The 22,027-nt window shown below is 58.5% G+C and overlaps 1 protein-coding gene across 21 annotated transcripts in view; it reads right to left on the bottom strand.

The window, feature by feature from the left end:
• Positions 1 to 5,814: 5,814 nt before the first annotated feature.
• Positions 5,815 to 22,027, bottom strand: part of CTTN (cortactin) — a 26,536-nt gene continuing 10,323 nt past the window's right edge. For 5 of the 21 annotated variants that reach the window (XM_069565247.1, XM_069565244.1, XM_069565248.1 and 2 more), the window contains exons 6-18: positions 21,510 to 21,620; positions 20,815 to 20,869; positions 19,924 to 20,034; positions 17,559 to 17,669; positions 16,894 to 17,004; positions 16,046 to 16,156; positions 14,223 to 14,278; positions 12,368 to 12,437; positions 11,576 to 11,724; positions 9,985 to 10,074; positions 8,414 to 8,555; positions 7,668 to 7,739; positions 5,815 to 6,854 (exon numbers count right to left, since the gene is read on the bottom strand). In XM_069565247.1, coding sequence (XP_069421348.1) covers positions 6,718 to 6,854; positions 7,668 to 7,739; positions 8,414 to 8,555; positions 9,985 to 10,074; positions 11,576 to 11,724; positions 12,368 to 12,437; positions 14,223 to 14,278; positions 16,046 to 16,156; positions 16,894 to 17,004; positions 17,559 to 17,669; positions 19,924 to 20,034; positions 20,815 to 20,869; positions 21,510 to 21,620 — 1,326 coding nt within the window. In that variant the 3' untranslated portion in view covers positions 5,815 to 6,717. The remainder of the gene's footprint in view (positions 6,855 to 7,667; positions 7,740 to 8,413; positions 8,556 to 9,984; positions 10,075 to 11,575; positions 11,725 to 12,367; positions 12,438 to 14,222; positions 14,279 to 16,045; positions 16,157 to 16,893; positions 17,005 to 17,558; positions 17,670 to 19,923; positions 20,035 to 20,814; positions 20,870 to 21,509; positions 21,621 to 22,027) is intronic. The other 16 variants (XM_069565252.1, XM_069565250.1, XM_069565251.1 and 13 more) reach the window with 6 other exon arrangements.

The raw sequence follows: 22,027 nt of genomic DNA, 5'->3' as shown, positions 1-22,027 counted from the left end.
TGAGCAGTCACTCCCTGCTCCCCCTAGTCCTCCAGCCTCTGGCAACCACTAGTCTTTCTATGTGCAGATTTACCGAGGCTGTTTCTTTTATCTCTACATTACCAATTCTTATGGAAAAGGAAAGAATATACAGTCAGCCCTCTGTATTACTGGGTTCTGAATCCTCAGATTCAACCAACCACTGATTGAAAATATTTGTGGGGGAAAAAGTCTAGAAAGTTCCAAAAAGCAAAGCTCAAGTTTCCCATGCACCTAGCAATGATCTACATCACATTAGGTAGCATATGTAATGTAGACAGGATTTAAAGTATACGGGAGAATGTGCATCGGGTATATGAAATACAACACTCAGCATAAGCCACTGGAACATCCGCAGATTCTGGTGTCTGCAGAGGTCCTGGAATCAACCCACTGGAAAACCACGGGACCCTGTAGTAGAGAATCAGCACTGCTCAGAGGGAGACCAAGCTGTGCTCCGTCATTGACGCCAGCTAGTGGCCAGTGTTCATTATTGACGCCAGCTAGTGGCCAGTGTTGGGAACAGTCTTGCTTAACCTCCTTCCCTTCTGTATTCTATCCCTGCCCACTAGGATCCTGTCCAAACTTGCCCGTTCCACCTCCTTTCTTCCGTCATTACCCTTCTTTAGGCAAAATCTCCACTGAATATCAAACCACCTCCCCCCTACCCCCCACACAGATCGTTATATCAGAATCTCTCTTGGCCAGTGGGCAGATATTCACACACCCCTACCCTTTCCTTGAGGCAATGTCCACTCAAGGTCCCAAGGCCTTACTCAGGTCCTCTGTTCCGGCTGCACACTTGCTGGAACCAAACCCTTATCCCCTGCTCCACGTGCCTTACAAGCCCCTAGGCTCTGGGTCCAGGTACTGACAAACTGATGACCTCGTGGCCGTCAGGATGTGAGGGCTGCCATGTTCCGTTTCCGCTTCCTCTTGTTTCACTTTCCCAACTCACAGATGTTCCTTCCCTTCTCTCAAGCTTCACGCTCCACTGAAAAGACACTTGTTAAAATTAAACGCTCTTCATGTTTTACGGCATGTTTTCATAATGTCTAGTCCCAAATATTTCCAGAATTAACAGTCCCTGTTTGAATTTTCCCATGAGCTTCTAAAGAATCATGTGTGTGTAATATTAATTTGTTTGGCTGTGCTGGGTCTTAGTTTCGGCCTATGGGATCTAGTTCCCTGACCAGGGATGGAACCTGGACCCCCCTGGACCCCCAAGGAAGCCCCTCACTTGTGTGTTTCTTTAAAAAGGAAGCAAACAAAAACAGCGAGAAGGAAAGAGAGAAGGGGGGCCGGGAAAGTCACTGGAAGGAAAATGAAACATAAGCAACAACCTCATGCGAAGAGTTGACTCATTGGAAAAGACCCTGATGCTGGGAGGGATTGGGGGCAGGACGAAAAGGGGACGACAGAGGATGAGATGGCTGGATGGCATCACCAACTCGATGGACGTGAGTCTGAGTGAACTCCGGGAGGTGGTGATGGACAGGGAGGCCTGGCGTGCTTCGATTCACGGGGTCGCAAAGAGTTGGACACGACTGAGCAACTGAACAACAAAAATGTGTCTTCACTTGTTAGATTGTTAGAGATTTAAAACTTCTACAATATGCACGTTTGACAAAAAGACAAACACCCACTCCTGTGTAAGCTCTGACTGCTGCAACCCCGTGGACTGTAGCCCAGCAAGCACCTCTGTCCATGGGACTTCCCAGGCAAGAATACTGGATCGGGCTGCCATGCCCCTCTCCAGGATCTTCCCCACCCAGGGACAGAATCCACGTCTCCTGCATCGGCAGGTGGATCCTTCGCCAAGGAGCCACCAGGGAAGGCCCCTGTGTAAGCCAGGTCAAACCTATTTGGAGGGAAATTTCATACTTGACTCAGTCAATCAATTGGGAATTGTGTTTGCAGTTACAACAGGTACTGGGGAAAACAAAAAGAAAATGAGCTGTGAGTTGAGTTTGACTCAGGTTCTTACCGAACCACAGTCTGGAGACAACTTCCTAGACAGCTCTGAGGAATTGCTCCAAGGGGCAGGAGAAGGGACCAGTGTGTTTATGGATGACTAGAAAATACGTGCAGCCAAGTTTATAGCTTAATAAAAGCGCACTGCTGGGAATCCCCTAGGGATCCAGAGGTTAGAACCCAATGCTTTCATTGCCAGGGACGCACGTTTGATCCCTGCTCTGGGAACTAAGATCCCTCAAGCCACATGGCAAGGCCAAACATATTTTTTAAATTAAAAAAAGGTCAGTTAGCCACGAGCAACAGGTATCTCAGTTAATAATTTCAGTGTGTTTTTTTTTTTCTACGTATGGGAAGATGTAAGAATCTGAGTTCATTAAAATTTCTCTGAGGCGTCTACCTACCCAAGGGGCCTGTTTTCCTAGAGCACAGAGAACTCTCTTATTCTTTGTCCTCGGTTTCGTCAGGGTGCACTGTCCATCAGCAACTGTGGGGACTCATGATTTGGTCCTTGTAGGACTGGATAGTGGGCAATATTCTTTGCCTTAGTTTATTTCTCTGTCTCATTAGGAAAAAAAAAAAAAAGTACCGAAGCAGGCAAGCCTGGTGTGGGAGCCCCCTTTTCTGCTCTGCCATCTTCTGAAAATACCTTCACAGGGCCTCACAGTTTGGAATGGCTGGCAGAGCTCCTGCCATCACCTCACATTCCTAACTGCAGAGAGGAGAAACAGGGCAATGGGACCTGCCTGCTAATGGGCAGAAGTTCAAGGCTTCACCTCTGAGCATCACTGGCTGAGGGGCCACCTGTGGCCTGAAGCCACTTCTCACATTCACACCACAGCAGCTTGGCTCACTCCCTCAGTCACTGCATCAGCTGCAGACCACGGGGGCCTCATGGGGGAGGGGAGGGAAAATAAGAACCCTGCTCCTCAAAGACAGCTGGACTTCATCCCACGCCCCCACCATGGACAGCAGATCGGCTCCCCGTGGCTGCCGTATGAATGACCCCAAGCTTACTGGCCCGGAACAGGAGTCTGTGACCTTACGATCCTGTAGGTCAGGATCCAGGGGAGGTCTCAGAGGCTAAGATCAACTTGTTGGCGGATCTCCTGCCCGCGGGAGGCTACAGGAGTGAACCTGTCCCTTTCTGCCTTTTCTGGTTTCTAAAGGCTTCCCCATTCCTTGGCTCGTGGCCCCTGCCTCCACCTCCCAAGCCAGCACCAACGGGTCGAGTCCCTTCCCATGTCATCACTCTGATTCTAAAGTCTGTTATCCGTCTCTTCCAATTTAAAGACCCCTGGGATTACCTGAGGCCCACTGGACAACCCCCAACCAAGGCCAGCCCAAGTTAGCGACCTGACTTGCCCTTGGTTGTGTAGGGTGACAATCACAGGCTTCTGGGACTGGCAGATGAACATCTGCGGGAGGTCACTATTCTGCACACCTGAGGGTTATCAGACCTACAGAGATGCTCACACACATCTCACACAGCCCACCCAGGAGGCGTGGTGACTCAGACAGTAAAGAATCTGCCCGCGATGCAAGAGACATGGGTTCGATCCCTGGGTTGGGAAGATCCCCTGGAGGAGGGCCCATGAGACAGTGTTTCTGTTTATAACGGGAAGTTTAATTAAAGAGAAAATACTGACGTAAAATCTTGAGATGGTGCGTGTCAGCTGAAAATCTCTACTGCTCACCAACAGCAACTGAGTTCTTCTGGATGACTGGTATTTTTCTTCAGAAATTTAAAAAACTTATTTGGCTGCGCCAGTTCTCAGCTGTAGCACATGGATCCGTGTTGCCGCACGCAGGATCTCCAGTTGTGGGATCCTCCATCTTTGTTGGTCGAGGGAGGCAGCATTGTTTTTAGTTCCAGCATGGTGGGGGTGGAGGGAGGTCCCAGATTCCTGACCAGGGATTGAACCCGGGCCCCCTAAACTGGGAGCTTGGAGTCTCAGGCACTGGAGCAAGAGAAAGGTCCCCTGAATAGTTTTAAATGTAACTGAATAAGCAATATCACAGCCAGTAGTGGGGAGGAAAACAAGCTTCTTGCCCAGCCCAGCCCCACTGCCTACCTGCCGATCATTTTCCCTTCCACTGTCATTTTCACAGTCATACGTGCAGAGTTTGTCTCCCCGGGGAGAACAGACGGGTCAGAAGAAACATCCAAAGGGGTGATGAAAAAAACAAAAAGGCTTTAAAACACGGGTCTGAGACGGTAAGATCAGGGCATCCTAACGTTTCAGGAGAAACCAGCTCCTAAACTGAGCTGTGTGTCTCACTGCTAAGATGCCCCCGGCTTCCCCGTCAGAGGACCCTTAAGGTGTGTCCCGGCGCAACACTCCAAACCCTAGCCCAGAGAGTGGCCCCCGGGCCCCCGGTCTGGGAGGTGAGAAGACAGCTTTTATTGCTGTTTTCTGTGGAACAGACTGGTCAGCCAGGCAGTACAGGGAATAGAACACGCACGTGGCGTGTCGGGGCCAGCCCAGCAGGATGAGTCGTCCTTCTTGGAGAGCCCCCACCTGCCCGCCGGGCTCCGTGGTCAGCAGGACACACAGACACGGGCAAGATGCATCTGCTCCTGCTGACCCCCACCTTCCTCACAGTCTGCCCACCCCCCATCGTGGGGAAACCTCCCAGGCCCATTTCTCCAGGACCAGCACCCCCTGCAGGCAGCTGTGGGCAGAGCAGCCCAACCTCCAGCACCAGGGCCTCCTGTCCCGACCCCACCCTGGGCAACGGGAGGAGGGCCGGGCTCACTCAGCCGGGGATCCTGTGGCTGAGCCAGCCAAGAGGCAGCACCAGTGTCCAGGGGGCACTGGGGGGCACTGGCATCACCCTCAGGCTTGGAGGGGGTCAACGAGGCGGCTCAGCAGAGCCAGAAGGTTCTATAGGGGGGCTGGCAGGAAGAAAATGGGCCCAGGTGACCCAGGCTTCCAGCCCCACTTCCAGCGCCTGTGAATGCCCAGAGGACCCAGGTCAGCTCCTGCCAGATCCAGGGAGACAGGAACACGATGGCAGGCAGCCAGGGCTGACTCCTCAATTCCTGAATTTTCAGAGAGCACCACCCTAACCATGGACCAACCCTGGCTAACTCAGCAGCTATCTTCCTCCATTTTTAGCTTGCAGACAAAAGGCAGCCCTCCAGGCAAGGGTCCTCAGAAGGGCTGGCTGCTCTGAGACACAGCTCGCCCGGGAGGGCACAGGGGCCCTGGGGGTGGGGGAGCTGACCTTCCATAGGCTTCGAGGTTCTCAGTGGCCACATGAGTTTCCCACAAAGGGAGACCTGCCTCCTGTCTTGGAAACTGGGGGCTGGGTGAGCACAGTGGGTCCCTGCCCCATTGGGGTCTCCAAATCAGAAACCAACAGGACCACAGGCAGATCGGGGCGACAGGGATGTGGCATCGGAACAGGTCCCGCGGCCACACCACACTCTCCCCAAACCCGTCCTCCCATGCCCCACCCCCAGGCCCGGCCACCCTCCTTCCTGAATGGGCCCTACTATGCCCCAGGAAGACGATACCTCTGGCTACCTTGCAACCCCCACTTGACTTACTTTGAGAACCATAATTCAGAAAAGAGTTTTTTAAACACGGCATTTTCTATCTTGCATGGAATCCTTGTGCAAATAATTGACAATTCGAGAGTTAAAACATTTCAACTCCTAAAAAAAAGTACCTTTTAAGAAGTGTGCCTCTTCAAAAGGGAACCTGGTTGGCCAGGAGCTGACAAACATCAGGCTCTATCCTGCTGGGTGCTGACAGCCAGGCCGGGCCCCACCGGAGAATAAAGAGACCACGTGTAGAGTAACTCGGCAGCAAGTGGGTCAAAAAAAGTTTATTTTGAATATTTAATTTAAAAAAACCATACCTATGAGGTGTGCTACAGAAACTTAGATACAAGGATTGCATATAAAACCCAACCTAACTGTGGTAAAGCAAATGCACTTCAGGAAAGAAAAGGTGTCCCTTGCGGTCACTGAGGTCCCAACACCCGAGCAGTTCCTCATGGTCACTCGGGAGGGTGCTGAGCAGGCCTCCCAGCCCCTCCCGGGGGACGGGCTCCCCACAGCAGCCCAGGAGAGCTCACGCTTGCTCGCTTCACATTCTCAGACAAGTCGATCCATTACATTTTGCTGTCTTTTAACACGCTATTTTGGCAGAAAGAGTATAGCTCCCTTGATGGGAAGCGTTTCTGCGGTTCACCGGGGGAAGGGACCTGCCTTCCCGCAGCATACAGGACAAGAGGAGAAAGGCAGGGCTTTGCGAAACCTAGCAACCACTGCAGGATTTCACAGCAAGAGCAGCGCCTCCACGTGACCAGAACGCTTCAGTACTTTCTAGAGCTTTCCCGCAACGCTAACTTCCCATCAGGCCCTTCCCTCTTTCTCCAAACCCCCTGGGACGAGGCCCCCACCACAAGGGGTGGTCCTGCCTCCCAACAGCGGGGCACGGACAACCCACACTCGGGACTGAAGGTCACCAAAGTGGCTCCACGCCGCAGTCGATTTGGCAAAAAAAGAAAATACCTTAAATGCATAAAAACAATCAGCGGGTCCTCCAAGGAACATGATTACAATATATTAGCAAGTTCTGGGGCGTAAACATTTCCAAAAGCATCGGCAGAAGTATTAAACAGAAAAGCAGGAGCACACACACCCCTCCGCACCCTACGAGGCGCCAGGCCCGGCGCGGCCGTGGCGGGGCGAGGCGGGGGGCGAGGCGCCTACTGCCGCAGTTCCACGTAGTTGGCGGGGAAGAGCCCGTACCTGCCCTTGCACAGCCCGCGCCACCAGCCGTCATCAATCATCTCGATGTTGGTGATGATGTCGTCGGGGTCGAAGGAGATCTCATCGTCGCCCGCTGGGGAGGAGGCCAGAGAGCAGTGGTCACCCTCGGTGTCCCCAGGTCAGCCAACCGCCAGGAGGAAGACCTGCCAGCAGCCCCTCGAGCTGGCGGCCTCCCTCGGAGGCTCTGCGGGGGTGCAGGGTGCTGGGGTGGAGGATCCACAGGGATGGAGGGGTCCCGGGTTCCGCTGCTCAGTGAGGGTGGCTCTGCACACACATGGCAGCTACAGAGACTCGACAGAGCCCTTCACACAAAACCCTAAGCTAGGACGTCCCTGGTGGCACAGTGGGCAACAGTCTGTCTGCCAATGCGGGTTGGACACCTTATCTGGAAGATTTCACGCACCACGGAACAAACTAAACGACTAAGCCCCGACTCCTGAAGCCCACAAGCTGCAACTCCTGAGGCCCGAGCGCCCTGGAGCCCACTCTCTGCAACGAGAGGCCACGACAATGAGAAGGCCTCACGCCAGAACGAAAAGTAGCCCCCGCTCCCCGACAATGAGAAGGCCTCATGCCAGGACGAAAAGTAGCCCCCGCTGCCTGCAACCGAAGAAAGCCTGCACAGCCAAAAGACTCAGCACACACACACACACACACAAAACACAACCCCTAACCCAGACCAGATGGAATGGGACTGAGGAAGACACAGAATTCCCTGCCTTGTATCTGCAACCTTTCTATAACCTTGCAATTGCTTAAATATAAATTCTTCTTAAAAACTGTAAATAGCATTCTGAGAGTCCTAACTCTCGAGAGAGGAGTCGCTGGAAGCCCTCAGTCCCGCAACCCCTCCAGCCCTCCTTCTGGCCCGCCAGCGGTTTCTCACCAGCCTGGTAGTCGTAGAGGGCAATGGCAGTGATTCCAAGGTCGTTTTCATATTCATCGTAGGTACCTTCCTCTAAAATAAACCAGGGCGGAGTCTGAGACAGAACCAGAGCTCCATGCCCACTCCTTGCAGACAGCCCTTCCCAAGGTCTGGGAGGAGCAAGTCGGGAGTCTGTGGCCCCAGGGCACCGAGGGCTGCCTGCCCTCCTACTGACAGGAGGAGCCGCCCCAAGGAGCGAACCCACAGAGGGATCATCTCGGTTGAGACTGGGACAGCTGTCAGGGAATAATTTTTTAAATTTCAACTATCCAGCACTATTGTCAGGAAACGTCCGTGCCGTGAACGAATGAACGGCGAGCGGGAGATAGCTGATCCCCTGCCATCGTGCTCGGGGAGGTGAGGGCTCTGCCCTGGGCAGGTTCTCGTGCTGATTCCCACGTCACTTCTCAAGGGGGAACAGGCCCAGACATACAAAAGGGAACCCCACGCTCATCCACCCACTCCACCTTCAGGGTGCCAGGGACCTCCACCTTGTGACCTCCAGACACCGGGGCTTCCCCTCGGGAAGACAACAGCAGGAGCCCCTCCTCCACAACCACCCCCTCAGTGCCCCCCGCACGGGCAGAGGTCTCCCTGGAAGCCCCCAGGGCTGGGCCACAGCAGAGGTGGGGCAGCTCAGCCCGTGGGAAAGGGGAAGTTGGCAGAGGACAAGCAGCAGAGGGGGCGTGGCGCGGGAGGCCCCGCACCTGCTTCATAGTGGCCCGGCGCCTCAGTGCTCTCGTAGACGGCCTCCGAGACGTAGGCCTCTGGGTACCCCGTGGTCTCCACGCTGTAGCCCTGCTCAGGCTCGCTGCTGGGGCTCGGCTCAGCCCGGAACGGAGCCGCGTCCTGGGGAGTCAAGGGCAAGTTCCCGTGGCCCCACTGCCCAGAGCCATGTGGAAACCCAACAGGCCGAGCTGACACGGGACAGACGCGGGGGGAGACGAGTCACCCGCCAACGTCCTACAAGCGCCTGCGTCCTGACGGGGACCCTCCCCAGGATCCCCTCTCCCCCAACCCCGAGTCCCGCCGTCACTGAGGACCTGCCAGGCACGAGAGACGCGCGTTCCTGGGGCAGGTCTGGCCTGCTCCCCTTTGGGCCCAGACCGCCAAGGCACCCCAAACCCCCAGAGCCCCCAGCCCACTGAGGCTCTGATGACAGCTCCAGGGCGGCACCCCAGCCCTCCAGCTGGAGTGGACGAGCCCGCACATGGCGGTGCCATCCCCACCAACACTGCGGAGGCGAGGCATGGGAGCGACCGCCAAGCCACGCACAAGAGCACAGGGCGCTCTGCTGACAGCCCCAAGCCGACCACCAGCCTGGCCAGGGTGCGCCTGGGGCACCCTCACAGGTCAGAGCAGTAGGGTGCCTGCGTGCAACAGCTCCAGGAAGGGCCAGAAGTCGGGGCCCAGTTTCCAGAGGGTGGCAAGGGTGCGGGCAGGCGGGCAGGAGGGCTGCACCTCGGCCAGACACAGGAGCCCCTTGAGAGCTGAACAAAGCGGCAACAGGCTCCTGCTGGCAGTGGCCCCTGGAGGCAGCGGGGACAGACCGGAGGGCAAGGAGCCACTGCGCTGGGGTGTCACCATGAGCAGGTCAGTGAGGTGGGGGAAGCCTCCCCCACCAGCACCCCCCGCCCATCGAGTGGTTCAGGCAGGCTGGCCCGGCTGTGGGGCATGCGGCGGGGCCTACACAGGGCCCCTTTCCATGGGATCAGTTATAAAACCCCACCCGCCAGGCCAGCCCCGCCCACAGCTCTCCCAACCCCCGACCCCTGTTTTCTGAGTCAAGCCAGTGTGTGCGCCTGGGACACAGCAAGTCACCACTGAGAGGTGACGTCTGAGGTGATGATGGAAGACGGGAGAGTGAACAGGACCCTGGGGCAGAGAGAGAACTCGAGCTCGGCGGAGTGGGTGTGGATGGTGGGGGCCCAGCTGCTCTGGGAGAGGGCCCACAGGGGCCTTTGGCGGGGGGGTAGGGAGGTCGCTCAGTGACCAGGGATCAAAGGAGCAGGTCCTAGGGACCGAGGACTCTGGAGAAAGGGAGAGGGGAGCTGAGGGGTGGTGGCAGAGAGAGGGAGGGAAAGGGCAGCAGACTTCTGGCTCCCGGGTGTCAGGAGACGCAGCGGGGCGAGGGGAAGTGAAGGGGGTGCGAATCCCGCGCATGGGGGCTGCCCTCGGTCAGCGCCAAGCGCAGGGAGAGGCCCATCCACAGGGCACTGGGCTGGGAGGGCGTCTCCAGGGAGTCAGAGTCCCTGGCAGACCGAGTGACAGCACCAACCTCGTAGACGGGGCTCGACGGCGGCCTCTCCTGAGCCGGCTGGGGCGCGGGGGACGCGGGCGGCGTGGGCTTCTGGGCCCGGGCCTGCTCCTGAAACGCACAGTCAGCACATCCTCAGGCTGCCGGAAGAAGCAGCAGAGATGGGAGCAGAGAGACTTCAAGGGCATGTCTGCTTCGAAGCCAAGGTCGTCTGCACTAGCAGGACGGTCACAACTCCTCCAGGCTCTGGAAACACGCGCGAGGAACACCCCCCCGCCCCACCCCACAGCGAGTGTCCTTGAAAGGCTGGAGACAGAGATGTTCCTTCCCAGGGGCACGCTCGCTCCCGAGACCCGGGGTCAGGAACCCGTGGCCCCTGCCCAGCAATGCATGCGATCCGCGTCCTGCTCTGGAGCGAAGCTGGGCTGAGGGGGCTCACTCGGGGGAGGCGGCGGGACGGGGCTGGATGCAGCAAGGGGCGACATGGCAGCAGGGACTGCAAGAGACCCTCAAAAGCAAAAAGGGGGGCAACCACCACCAGAAACCTCCTGAGTCTCCCAATCTTCTGCAGCTTTCAGATCAGATCACAGGAGTTACACTCCCGAGTCTTAAGAGGAGGAAGGTGTTGCATAAAAAGGAGACCAAACTACCAGGAAAATTGCCTCGGACTGTGGGCCTACAACCAAGAAAAACTTACAAACGCCCAGCTAAAAACCTGAAGGAAAGAGAGCTTTACGGTTCCTGGCAGTTAAGGGACGATACAAGGTAATTACGAGTTTGCGGTTATCCGACTTCATCACGTGTGACAAAGCGCAGTCAGGGCGTCTGGAATCCCCGCCCAGCACTCCCTGCCACTGCCCAGCACCTGCCTCCGCCCCCACCCTCCCCCGACGGGGTCTTCAGAGCCCCAGCCACCAATGTCTGTGGGTCTAAATAAAGCTTTACGATCTACAAGACACCACAACCATTAGCGCAGATTCTGCCCTTCCACACCCGCGGCCCGGGCAAGAACATGGCTGCGGCTCCCTGAGCTGATCCACCTCCAGCCACCCGGCTTGGGGGGTGACAGACTGGCACAGAGCCATCGGACATCAGTCCACCCAGAAGGGTTTTACGAGAAGGGCCGCCCCGTCCTTCTCACCTCTCATGGCTCCCATCTCTACTTTCCCTCGTGGAAAAAGTCTACGAAGAATCACAAAGCAACCTACAGAGCCAGGCTGCAGAAGCAACAGTGGCAAGAGCCTGCAGACCCACTCCTTCACGGGCACTCCTCCTGTGTCCCCAAGCTTCCACCCAAGGAGGTGGTGGGCTCCCAGGGGCATGCGTGGGGACAGAGCGCCAGGGAGATGTGTGGATGTGAGCTCGGCTGAGGGCGTGCAGGCGGCCCGCCGCACAGGGCAGGACAGGCGGGCAGTCACCCTGGGCTGGATCAGCATGGCTGTCAGGCGGGTCAGCTGTCCCATGTCCGGGGACAAGAGCCTGGGCCATCTGTGCGGCTGAAACCGTCAGTGCGAGAAGGCCCTGTGTCTACACTAACCCCACAGACTGGAGACAGGGGCGAGCCGCGCCCAGGGCCTGCAGGCTCCCGGCCCCCAGCGCCGCCCGCACTCACGTCCAGCTGCCGCCGGGCCGCCTCCTGCTCCTGCCGCTCCTGGGCCATCCTCTGCGCCCGCTCCGCCTCGGCCTTCCGCCGGTCCTCCTGTTCCTTCTCCTTCGCCAGGTTTTCAAAGTTCGCTCTGATGTTACTTGTTTTGCTGTTCACTAGAGGAAGGAGAGACTCACCCAGAGCACCGCCGTCGCCCCCACACCAGGCCGGCCTGAGGGACCTGCCCCGGGACCCAGGCACTGGCTGAGCGGGGACACACCCCCTCGGCTGCCAGCCCAGCCTCCGCCAGGAACGAGCCTTCGCTGCTGTGTCTGCTGCACGTGCAGCGGGAAGGTGGGCACAGAGCCCTGCGTCTGGAACATTCTCACGCTCCAAACATCACTGTGTCCTTTACCACCAGACACAAGGAAGATACGCCCCTAGGGAGGCGCTCGAGCGGACAGTCAGAAGCACTGACACTGAGCTCCACCCCCATGATGTCTCCTGTGACGAAACGGGACGGCCGAGCACCCCTCGGGGGCCCCGGCGGACGGGCCGCGGGGCCTCTGGGGAAGCACCTGCGCCTGGTGAGATGCAGGCTGACCTGACACTTCCTGGGACGTGGTTCTCCCTGAATTGTGATTACGATGGGTAAGCACCTGCCATCCCCCAAACCCACAGACAACCAGGTTCTCCATTAACGCTTCACCGGCTCCTGTCAACCCTCCTCCCGCCCTCAGCACCGCCCTGCAGCACCACATGGCACGAAATTTCTCCTGGGAAAGCCCTCAGGGCTGCCAGAGGTTTGCCAGGACTCACCTGCTTCAACAGGGACAGTCTTCTGGTAAGACGAGGACACCACGGCAACGTCCTCAAAAGTGGAGGCAGTCTGCCAAGACACGAGTGGGGGTCAGGAGGGCCCAGGTCCCCTCCCCTGCGGCCGGCACAGGGGCTGAACCTGCACAGGTGCTAAGCCAGCCCCAGATCCTCCTGGGGAACCAGCCCGGGCCTGGAGATCTCGTACCCACCAGCCCGCACACTAACAGAGACACAGAAAGTGTGCCAACTCACCCCGGCGGGCGACCCCAGAATCAGTGTCAGAGAAGAGACGCACATGCCGGGGAGTTGGCAGGGCCGAGAGTTTCACAGAGCAGTGAAGACCGCAGGGGTCTAGAGTGGTGAGCCCCAACACCCCCCAGGCAGTGGGCGGCCTGAGACGCAGGTCCAACCCAGGTTCACGGCGAGGGGAGCATACGGGAAATCTCTGCACCTTCCTCTCAAATTCGAGAAAACTGCTCAGAACGGGCAGAAAAACCAACATCCCATCTTCACAACCATAAACCCACCATGTCTTCCTCCTGAGTGCTCACCACCGAGGAGACCCAGTGTTTACACGGGAGCCCAGAGGCCTCTGTTGTGCGGGGAGAGAACACGGCCCCCCCTGCCCCCAGGATGGTCTCGGTGGCGCCCCCCGCCTTGCGAGGCGCCCTCCGGGTCTCCTCTCTCGCCGTCATCCCACAGACACAGCCTCTGCCCGCACACTCTGCAGGCCCCCACTGCACTGGCACTGCCTGCCCCGCCTGGCAGCCCGCCCAGGCTGTCTCACCAGCCCTGCCTGCCCTCCCAGGTCCCCAGCCCCGCAGATGCCCCGACACCCACGTGGGAGGCCCTGCCCGCTCCGTCCCCCTCACCCCTTATACCCAGGGGCATCAGCACCTAACCCCAGCCCCGCTAGCAGCACATGGTCAGATCACCGATGCCACCTCCCTCAGGTTCCCTGAGACCCACTCCCCACCCTGCAGCCAGGGGGTTGCTGGCTCCACACCCCATCCGTGTCCCACACGCTCGCAGTGCCCCGTCTCCAGGCCCTCAGCCCCCCAGCATCAGTGAGCGCCAGCTCTGCTTCCTCAGGTCACCGCCCGCCACCAGAGCCCCGCACCTGGGGCCACACGCCCTCAAGGGACAGGGCCCCAGGGGTCAGCCAAGAGCCTGGGGGAGGGGAACTCGGTGGACACAGGCCCTGTCGTCCAGACTCCCACTGGCAGGGCAGCCACAACCTTCGGCCACTGCACTGACAGGTGCCCAGTGGGGGCCGCCCAGCACGGCTCGCAGGTCTGCCCCTCTGATGCAGCTGGAGTTTAGACTAGACCCCTGACCCTCTGATGTGCTGGGGACTGGCTGACAGAGACCCACAGACGGGTCAGGAGGGCGCCCCTGGGAGAGCCGAGCGCGGAGCCTCGTGGTCACGCTGGCTCTGGGTGGACTGTCACAAGCCCCTGCAGTGACAGAGACGTTCTGGACCCACCTTCCCCAAGACGCAGCCACCACGAGGCGGCCAGAGTGACCAAGGGACTCAGCTCCCAGCGTGGTGCAAGCTCAGTACTTTCAACCCAAACAGCCACCTGGCCGCGGGCCCCAGGCCCCGCTCTACGACAGGGACTGTGACTGCCTCACCGTGCCGCCCCGCAAGTCCAGGAGAGGACCCAGGGACACTGGAAGGGAAGCCCAGCACTTGGGTCAGCTACCCCCACTGCCACGGGGATGACGCACACCAGCCTGGGGAGCTTTTCAAAGATGTGCCAGGCACGCCCCCAGAGCCAAAGACCTCCCACGGAACAGCGGACGGCCCCCAGCCCCCGGCTTGACACCCCGCGCCGGGAGGGGCAGCACTCACCTTATCCATCCGGTCCTTCTGCACCCCGTACTTCCCGCCGAAGCCTTTGGAATAGTCTGCAACGTGATGACACGGCCCTCAGCCCCAGGCTGAGGACCGGCGCCCACCGACAGCAGGGGCATGCAGACGCGGGCACCCCAGAAAGCGCGCCCGGAGCAACGCAAGCAAGGGCCTGGCACCACGAGCCCCTGCCCGAGGGGTGAGTGCGCCTCCACCCGGGGTCCCGGCGGCAAGCAGGGCAGGGCGAGGAAGCGGTGGGCATGCTCCGCGTGCTCCCGGGGCGAGGGGGCGGGCGCGGTGGCAGGCAGGGCTCACCTCCCAGCACAGCCTCCACCCGCCTCGCCCACTGCTGCCACCCTGCCCCACCAGCTTTAAGGAGAGGCTCTGGGGTGCGGATTCGCTTGTTCCTCCGAAAGAGAGGAAACTCCCGTGGAAGTCTATCAGCCCCACTTATGCCACAGCCACTCAGGCCCATGAGACCATCACAGCGGCATGCAGCGTCAGCACCATGCAGCGTCAACGCCACAGGCGCCAAGGCCACGTCCATGTGGGTGCGGGGTCAGCCCCAGGTGATTCTCTGCCTCCCTCCCTGGACACGGGCTGAGGGCCTCTCAGGACACAACACCCGGCCAACCGCGTGTCTGGCCCTGAGAGAACTGTGCTTGCTGATCATAAGCACTCTTCATCTCAACTCCCAGCACCACCCAAAGCCCCTGGGATTCCAGCTTCCTGAACCTGAGCACCACCCGGTCCCTCCTGTGTACCTGAGCACCACCCAGACCCTCCTGCGTACCTGAGCACACACCCAGAACCCCAGTGATTCCAGCTTCCTGGACCTGAGCACCACTCAGACCCTCCTGTGATTCCAGCTTCCTGAACCTGAGCACCACCCAGAACCCCTGTGATTCCAGCTTCCTGAACCTGAGCACCACCCAGAACCCCTGTGATTCCAGCTTCTTAAACCTGAGCACACATCCAGACTCTCCTGTGATTCCAGCTTCCTGAATGTGAGCATATACCCAGAACCCCTGTGATTCCAGCTTCCTGAACCTCAGCACACAACCAGACCCTCCTGTGATTCCAGCTACCTGAATCTGAGCACCACCCAGACCCTCCTGTGTACCTGAGCACACACCCAGAACCCGTGATTCCAGCTTCCTGAACCTGAGTACCACCCAGAACCCCTGTGATTCCAGCTTCTTAAACCTGAGCACACACCCAGACCCTCTGTGATTCCAGCTTCCTGAACCTGAGCACACATCCAGACTCTCCTGTGATTCCAGCTTCCTGAATGTGAGCATATACCCAGACCCTCTGTGATTCCAGCTTCCTGTACCTACTGTCTGCTTTGTTGTGGAGTTACACGCAGACAGGGTCATCAAAAACAAAACCCCAAAGAACACTCCAACAACTGAGACCCAAAAGCCATGTGGACACGCCTGCCCTGTGCCCCTCTGGTCCAAGGCCAGTAATCACACTCAACCGAACACCTTTCTCCCGGCCTCAGAGGCAGGCAGGTGGCTTATTCCAGTCACAGCAGCCATGTCAACAGCGAGAGCTGCCGGGGGAGGCCCAGGGAGGCCAGGCGCCCGCTCCAGAGACCGGTCACCTGCAGTTCACACTCCCTTTTACCAAGCACACACCCCAGAGGATACAGGTGAGAAGAAAGTGAGTGGGGAAGAGAGTGCGCAGGGGGTTCCGCTCCGCAGAGCAGTGGGGGGGAGCCAAGCCCTGCGGTGACGGCGGTGACCAGAGGCCAAGCCTGAGGTCTGTGCTAAGCGGGGGCACAGGAAGGGGAGGGTGGGGCTGGGAAGCAACTGTGCCTTGCTGGGACCCGTGCTTGGCCAGTTTCTCCTTGTAATCAAACCCCACAGCACAGGAGTCCTGCCTCTCGGACTGAACACCAAATCTGCCTCCGAAACCAGTCTTATAATCTGAAAGTCCACAGGTGACCATGGAGAAAACAACCAAGAGAGGAAACAAGTTTGGTTAAAATCGTAGAAGGTTTGCAGGAATCAAACACACTGCTTCGAGAAAACGAGAGCCCTGCTGAGTGAGGGAGCCCCAGAGCCAGCTCCTGGCATCACCGATGGTCACAAGGGGCTCGAGAGGCTGAAGGACAAAGGAAATCTGAACGGGTCAGCCACGGCCCGAAAGCAGGCTAGGACCTGTCTGGGAGCTGGTTGGGAAGAGCCATGCCAGACTCCGAGCTTCATCTCAAGGGTCCTGCCTGCACTGCAGACAGGAGCATGTGTCTCTGCACACGTGAAAGAGACATGTTACACACATGGCCTGTCCCCAGCCCTGTGGCAGCCCCGCTCTGGACCTGCCACCTGGGGAGGGTGCGAGCCAGGCTCTGGCAGCCACTCTCCTGGGGGACACAGCCCGCCTCCTGGCTGGGAGCACAGAGCCACCCCTTCAGCCACCCGTGTGGGCAGAAGCAGCCCCTGGGAAACTGCAGCGGCAGCCGGGGCTCCAGGGCACAGAGGCCTCACCGCAACCCCCCAGGGGATCACCACAGGCGGAGGGGTCTTTTCAAAGCTGAGGGTGGCAGAGGGACCCTCCCCGCCCCCCAGGGAAGACATGACACAGCGCAACCCAAGTACCGCGAGGCCCAGCGCACAGGAGCCTGTGACCAAAGCCGAGCTCCGGAGGCCGCGGGGGAACGCACCTTTCTGGGACTCGTGCAGCTGGGGCTTCTCCTGGTGGTCCCAGCCGAGGGCACACTTGTCCTGTCTGTCCGTCTGCACACCGAACTTCCCCCCGAAGCCTTTCACGTAGTCTACACAACACAAAAGGCCACAATCGAGGATTAACAGGCAGCCTGCCTAACGGGGAGAAAGCACGTTTTTCACAAAGTTAAACACACACAACTTGCTCAACCTGTCCTTGCTCCTGTGTGTGAGCTTGCTGCAGACCTTTGGTGAAACTTCCAGTGAGCTTTGTTAAGAGGACCTCCCCGTACCATGGCCAGAAAGCACCCTCAGCTACAATCTGGGTCTCCTGGATAAACACAGATGGGACCCCACAAAGGAAGACCCAAGGCGTGCACTGGGTCCAACCAGCACTGCGGAGCCCACGGGGTCTCTCCCCCACACAGACGGGCGACTTGAGGGCCGCTACCAGCCACTCTGCTGAAGTGTCAGAGCTACAAGGTGGCCAAGGGCTGGGCCTCTAAGTTAACAGCGCTGGTTTGTACGCGCTGTTTTCAAGTTCCATGTTAACAGCGCATCTGCCCTCAGGCCTCCGGGTCGTGTTCCGGCTCTCCGTGCCTGTTCTGGTTGCCACCCACACACTAACAGCTGCCGGCTGGGGAAGGGGCTAAACTGAGGCCACCTTTCTGGGACTCGTGCTTCTCGGTTTTGCCTTGGTACTCGAAGCCGACAGCGCTCTTGTCCACCTTGTCCTTGTCGATGCCGTACTTGCCACCGAAACCTTTGGAGTAATCTGCAAACAAGAAAAAGCGCTATTCACACACCAGCCGCAGGAACAAGCAAGCATGCTGTGAACCTCAGCAGTCTGGAAGGAAGGACGTCTACCATCCCACTCAAAAAACAAACCAAGGGGGCTTCCCTGGTGGCTCAGTGGTCAAGAATCCGCCTGCCATTGCGGGAGACATGGGTTCGATTCCAGGTCAGGGAAGATTTCACACGTGAAAGCAACTAAGCCTGTGCAGCACAGCTACCGAGGCTACGCTCCAGAGTCCGGAAACCTCCGGCAACTGAGCCCACACGCCCTGGAGCCTGTGCTCTGCGGCAGGAGAGGCCGCTGCACGGAGAGGCCCGCACGATCGCAGCTGGAGCAGCCCCTGCCTGCCGCGGCCAGAGCGAAGTCCTCGCAGCAACAGAGACCCAGTGCAGCCAAAAATGAATAGATCAAATTAGACAGCAAGAACCACCACCACCAGGGGTACCTCCCCGGGGGTCCAGAGGCTTGAGACTCCACGCTCCCACAGCAGGCAGCCCAGATTCAATCCCTGGTCAGAGATCTAGATTCCAAAAGTTGCAATAAAGATCCTAAATACAGCAACTAAGATCCAGAGCAGTCAAATAAGCAAATAATTGAAAAAATAAAAAAGCTTTATGGCTTACCCTAAGACTGCAAATGTGGAAAACACTTAGAAGTATTATTTACATGCACAGAACTGCAAAAAGTAGCACGTATAGCGAATGAGTAACTGCAGCCTCTCTCCTCGAGTCCGAGAGACGGCATGAAGACCAAGCTGACGGAAGCTTCTGAAACCAAGGATGAGAAACAGGAGCGAGCTTTTAGGCCACTCTAGGCAGGGACTTTCTTGGCAGTCCCGGCGAAACCGATGCTGGGGGCACGGGTTCAATCCCTGGTCTGGGAAGACCCCACCCGCTGCAGGGCAGTTAAGCCTGTGCGGCACGACTACCGAGCCTGCACGCTGCTGCGACTAAAGCCTGAGCGCCGAGAGCCCGCGCTCCCCAACAGGAGATGCCACCGCGACGAGAAGCCCGTGAGCCGCAACCAAGAACAGGCCCTGTTCACCGCAACTAGAGAAAGCCTGCACAGAGCAAGAAGGGCGGCCAAAAATAAAACAAACACTAAGTCAGCCTGCTTCCTCAACTACAGCAGAGGCGAGATGGGCCACCTCCAAAGAAACAGCATCAACTCAAGTTCCGCTCAAGGCTAAGTGCCTATAAATACTACATAGCTGTTTTACACACAGCAGGCTCCGCCACAGACCCATGAGCAGGGACTCAACCCCGCCTGAGTAGGCCCAGAGCTGCCAAGGACACCTGCGCTGCTCCAGGCGCTTCGGCCTCTGCTCCCCAGCTTCCTGGAGGCGGAGCTATTCTGCAAGGGCATCTGGGGAGAAAGTCTGGCAGAATGAACAGGGTCCAACAGCAGGTCCTGCTGAGCATGTGCACACAGGGCAAAGGCGGACGGGTGTGTTCCCAACACAGGGAGGGGCGGCCCAGCACAGGCAGGCCCTTGGGCAAATGGGAAGCGACACTCTCAGGTTTAGCAGCCCCTCCCTCGGAGAGACGCCCACTCACGGGTGCTGCCAGTGGTGGTTTTGTGAGCTCTCTGTTTCTACGTTGCCAGTGATTCAAAAACCTGAATGCACAGGCCAGATAAAACACAGCATACAGAAGAACCAGCCAGTCTCCACCTCTGCAGCAGGGGTCGAGACTATGCGTCCAACTCCATACACACGCACCTCAGTGGGCAGAGGGCTGTAACTGACCTCCAAGAGGGGGCACCTCGATGAAGGGAGGCTCAGGCTGGCTACTAAGGACAACCTGGCAGCATCCAGCAAAATGTTAAGTTCAACATCCTTCGACTCAGCAATTCCAATGCTAGAACTTATCTTAAATAATCACTCTTGTACGTAAGACATAAAGACAAGAATATTCACGGTAGGCAATTCTTAACATCCGGAAGTGGAGATACGCTCAACTCCACCTTCCAGAGAGGAACAGTTCAGGGACTACGCCGTCTTCGTACAGCGGAGGACTGTGCGGTCATCGAAACGACGACAAGCCCCCACACCAACCAGGGAAGAGCAGGGCTGTCCAAACACTTCGGGTTAAGAGAGCTGTATAAGCAAAACATAAAGCAGCTGGCACGGGGAGAGGGCGCTCCCTGGCTGGTGTCAGTAAACCCACGAGTGACGAGGGGCCGCGGGCGCCCGACAGTCTGTGGGGTGCGCAGCGGCCGCCCGCCCGCCCACCTCTCTGCGACCCGTGCTTCTCCGTCTCGCCCTGGTAGTCGAAGCCCACGGCACTCTTGTCCACGCGGTCGGACTGCACGCCGTACTTGCCACCGAAACCGCTCGAGTAGTCTGGGGAGACAGGGTGGGCAAGATGCCTCTGGTGAAAAGCGGGAGAGAAGCGCCGGGCAGCAGTGCCCCAGGAGACAAAAGTGCCTGTGAGGCAGCACCAGGAGCCACCCGCCATCAGACGGGACGCGCGTGCCGTCTCGTGTCCCTGCAGCCTGGCCCCTTCCGACAGCTGGAGGGCAGAGGTGAGCCACCGGTGCACTCTGGAAAGTAACCATTCAAACAAAGCTCAGCGTATGAAGAAAGGGACATGGCTATGTGGGTCTTTCTAGAAAAGACCGGAGCCCGCCAACACCCTGGGCTGGGTGGACTCCTAGAGCGCTCCCAGGCCGGCTACTTCCCTGGTCATCGGATGCCCTGCAAGAGGCGTAAGCAAACAAGCTCGTAAAAAACACCTCGAGTGCTTTGAGGAAGTGATGTACTTTCATTTCAAAAAAGGCTCACAAGTGAGCGCGAGCTCATGAAGACCAGCCAGCACCGTGTTCAAGACAGCTCGCACACTGTGCAAACATCAGCAACGAAACGGCTCTGGTCACTATCCTAAGGGGAAAGTCTGCTTTGCCGACCAAGCTTAAGAGCGAACTGTGCCCGAGGCAATGCTGCTCAGAGGAGGGAGGCCATGAGGAGACACAAGACGCCAGGCCAGCGCGCCCCGTGACGGGGCCCCGCCACACCACAGAAGCCTGAGGGGAGGGCAGTGTCCCGCCCCAGGATGAGGCCGAGAGGGACGACGCGCTCCTGCCCTTCAAAAGCGGAGGGCTTTCTGCACCTTCCCCATCTCACCTTTCTGCGAGGCGTGTTTCTCGGTCTTCCCCTGGTACTCGAAGCCCACGGCAGACTGCAGTCACGGAAAAGAGAAGATGGAGATCTCAATGTCTGGATCCACAACACGTGACGTTTTAAAAAAACACGAACCATGTTACTGGTATTTTTTGATTTTTTAATTTACTAAGCTACTAATGCCCAAAGCACCAGTATTTTGAATTTGCACACCCTGAAACACTGAAGGCCAGGGGCCGCCCCAGCCAATGAGCGAGGCAGTTCTCAATGCTACGACATAAAGTGAGGGGCTGCCGGCCCTGAGCCAGGGCCTCAGACCAGAGGAACAGCATCAGATGCTCAGCCCAGCCCTGGAGGTGGGTGTGAGGGGGGCCCTCTGTCACTGTGACACAAGCAGGGACAGGGAGTCCCCACTGTCCCCCGGGACACATCGAAGGCCATCTCAGGGCCACTCGATAAGCAGGCACCAACATGGGGGTTTCTATACCGGGAAAACCCTCTCGCCTCTTAAACAGCCAATCATCTCAGAGCATCTGCGAAGGTGGGGGCGGGAGGGGCCTTAGGAGCCTGTGCTCGGGGCCCCCACCTTGCATCCCCACAGTCCGAGGCACCTCCGCGCCACTCCGAGACGCCCAGAGGACACCTGGAGCGACCTCAATCTACAAGGTGGGGCCGGCTGCCCACGACACCTCACTTACCTGGTCCACTCTGTCCACCTGGACGCCGAACTTGCCTCCAAACCCCCGGACGGAGTCAACCTGCGAGCAGTGCTTGGAGAGCTTCGACTGATACTCATGGCCGACGGCTGACTGGAGCAGGGGCAAAGCGGAGCGTCAGTCGCCCACCAGCACCGCCACCCTGGACCCACCCCCACCCTGAGGCAGCCTGCACTTCGGCTCCACATGGAAGCCGGCCCAGGGGTGGTGACTCCAGGGGCATCGCCAGGCCAGGGCCCCCAGTCAGGTGTTCCTGAACCCGCTCCACACCAGGCTCCCCAGAAGTCGCCCAAACCCCAGCCACAGTGGGCCTCCTGAGGTGCCTGGGCATGAAGAACCAGGAGGCCAGGCCCCAGCCAGCACCAGAGCCAGCAGCCTGCCAACGACTCCTGAGACGGCTTCCAGCAGACTGCCGGGAGTGGTCACCCTCCTCAGGTGCGACACTGTCAAAGCATGTGACCCAGAAATCAGGGCTCAAACCGGAACCCAGAAGACATGCT

This window comes from Ovis canadensis, chromosome 21, assembly GCF_042477335.2.
Source record: "Ovis canadensis isolate MfBH-ARS-UI-01 breed Bighorn chromosome 21, ARS-UI_OviCan_v2, whole genome shotgun sequence".
NCBI classification, from domain to species: Eukaryota; Metazoa; Chordata; class Mammalia; order Artiodactyla; family Bovidae; genus Ovis; species Ovis canadensis.
Note: the sequence above shows the minus strand (reverse complement) of the source record. Positions and strands in the feature narration are given on the sequence as shown.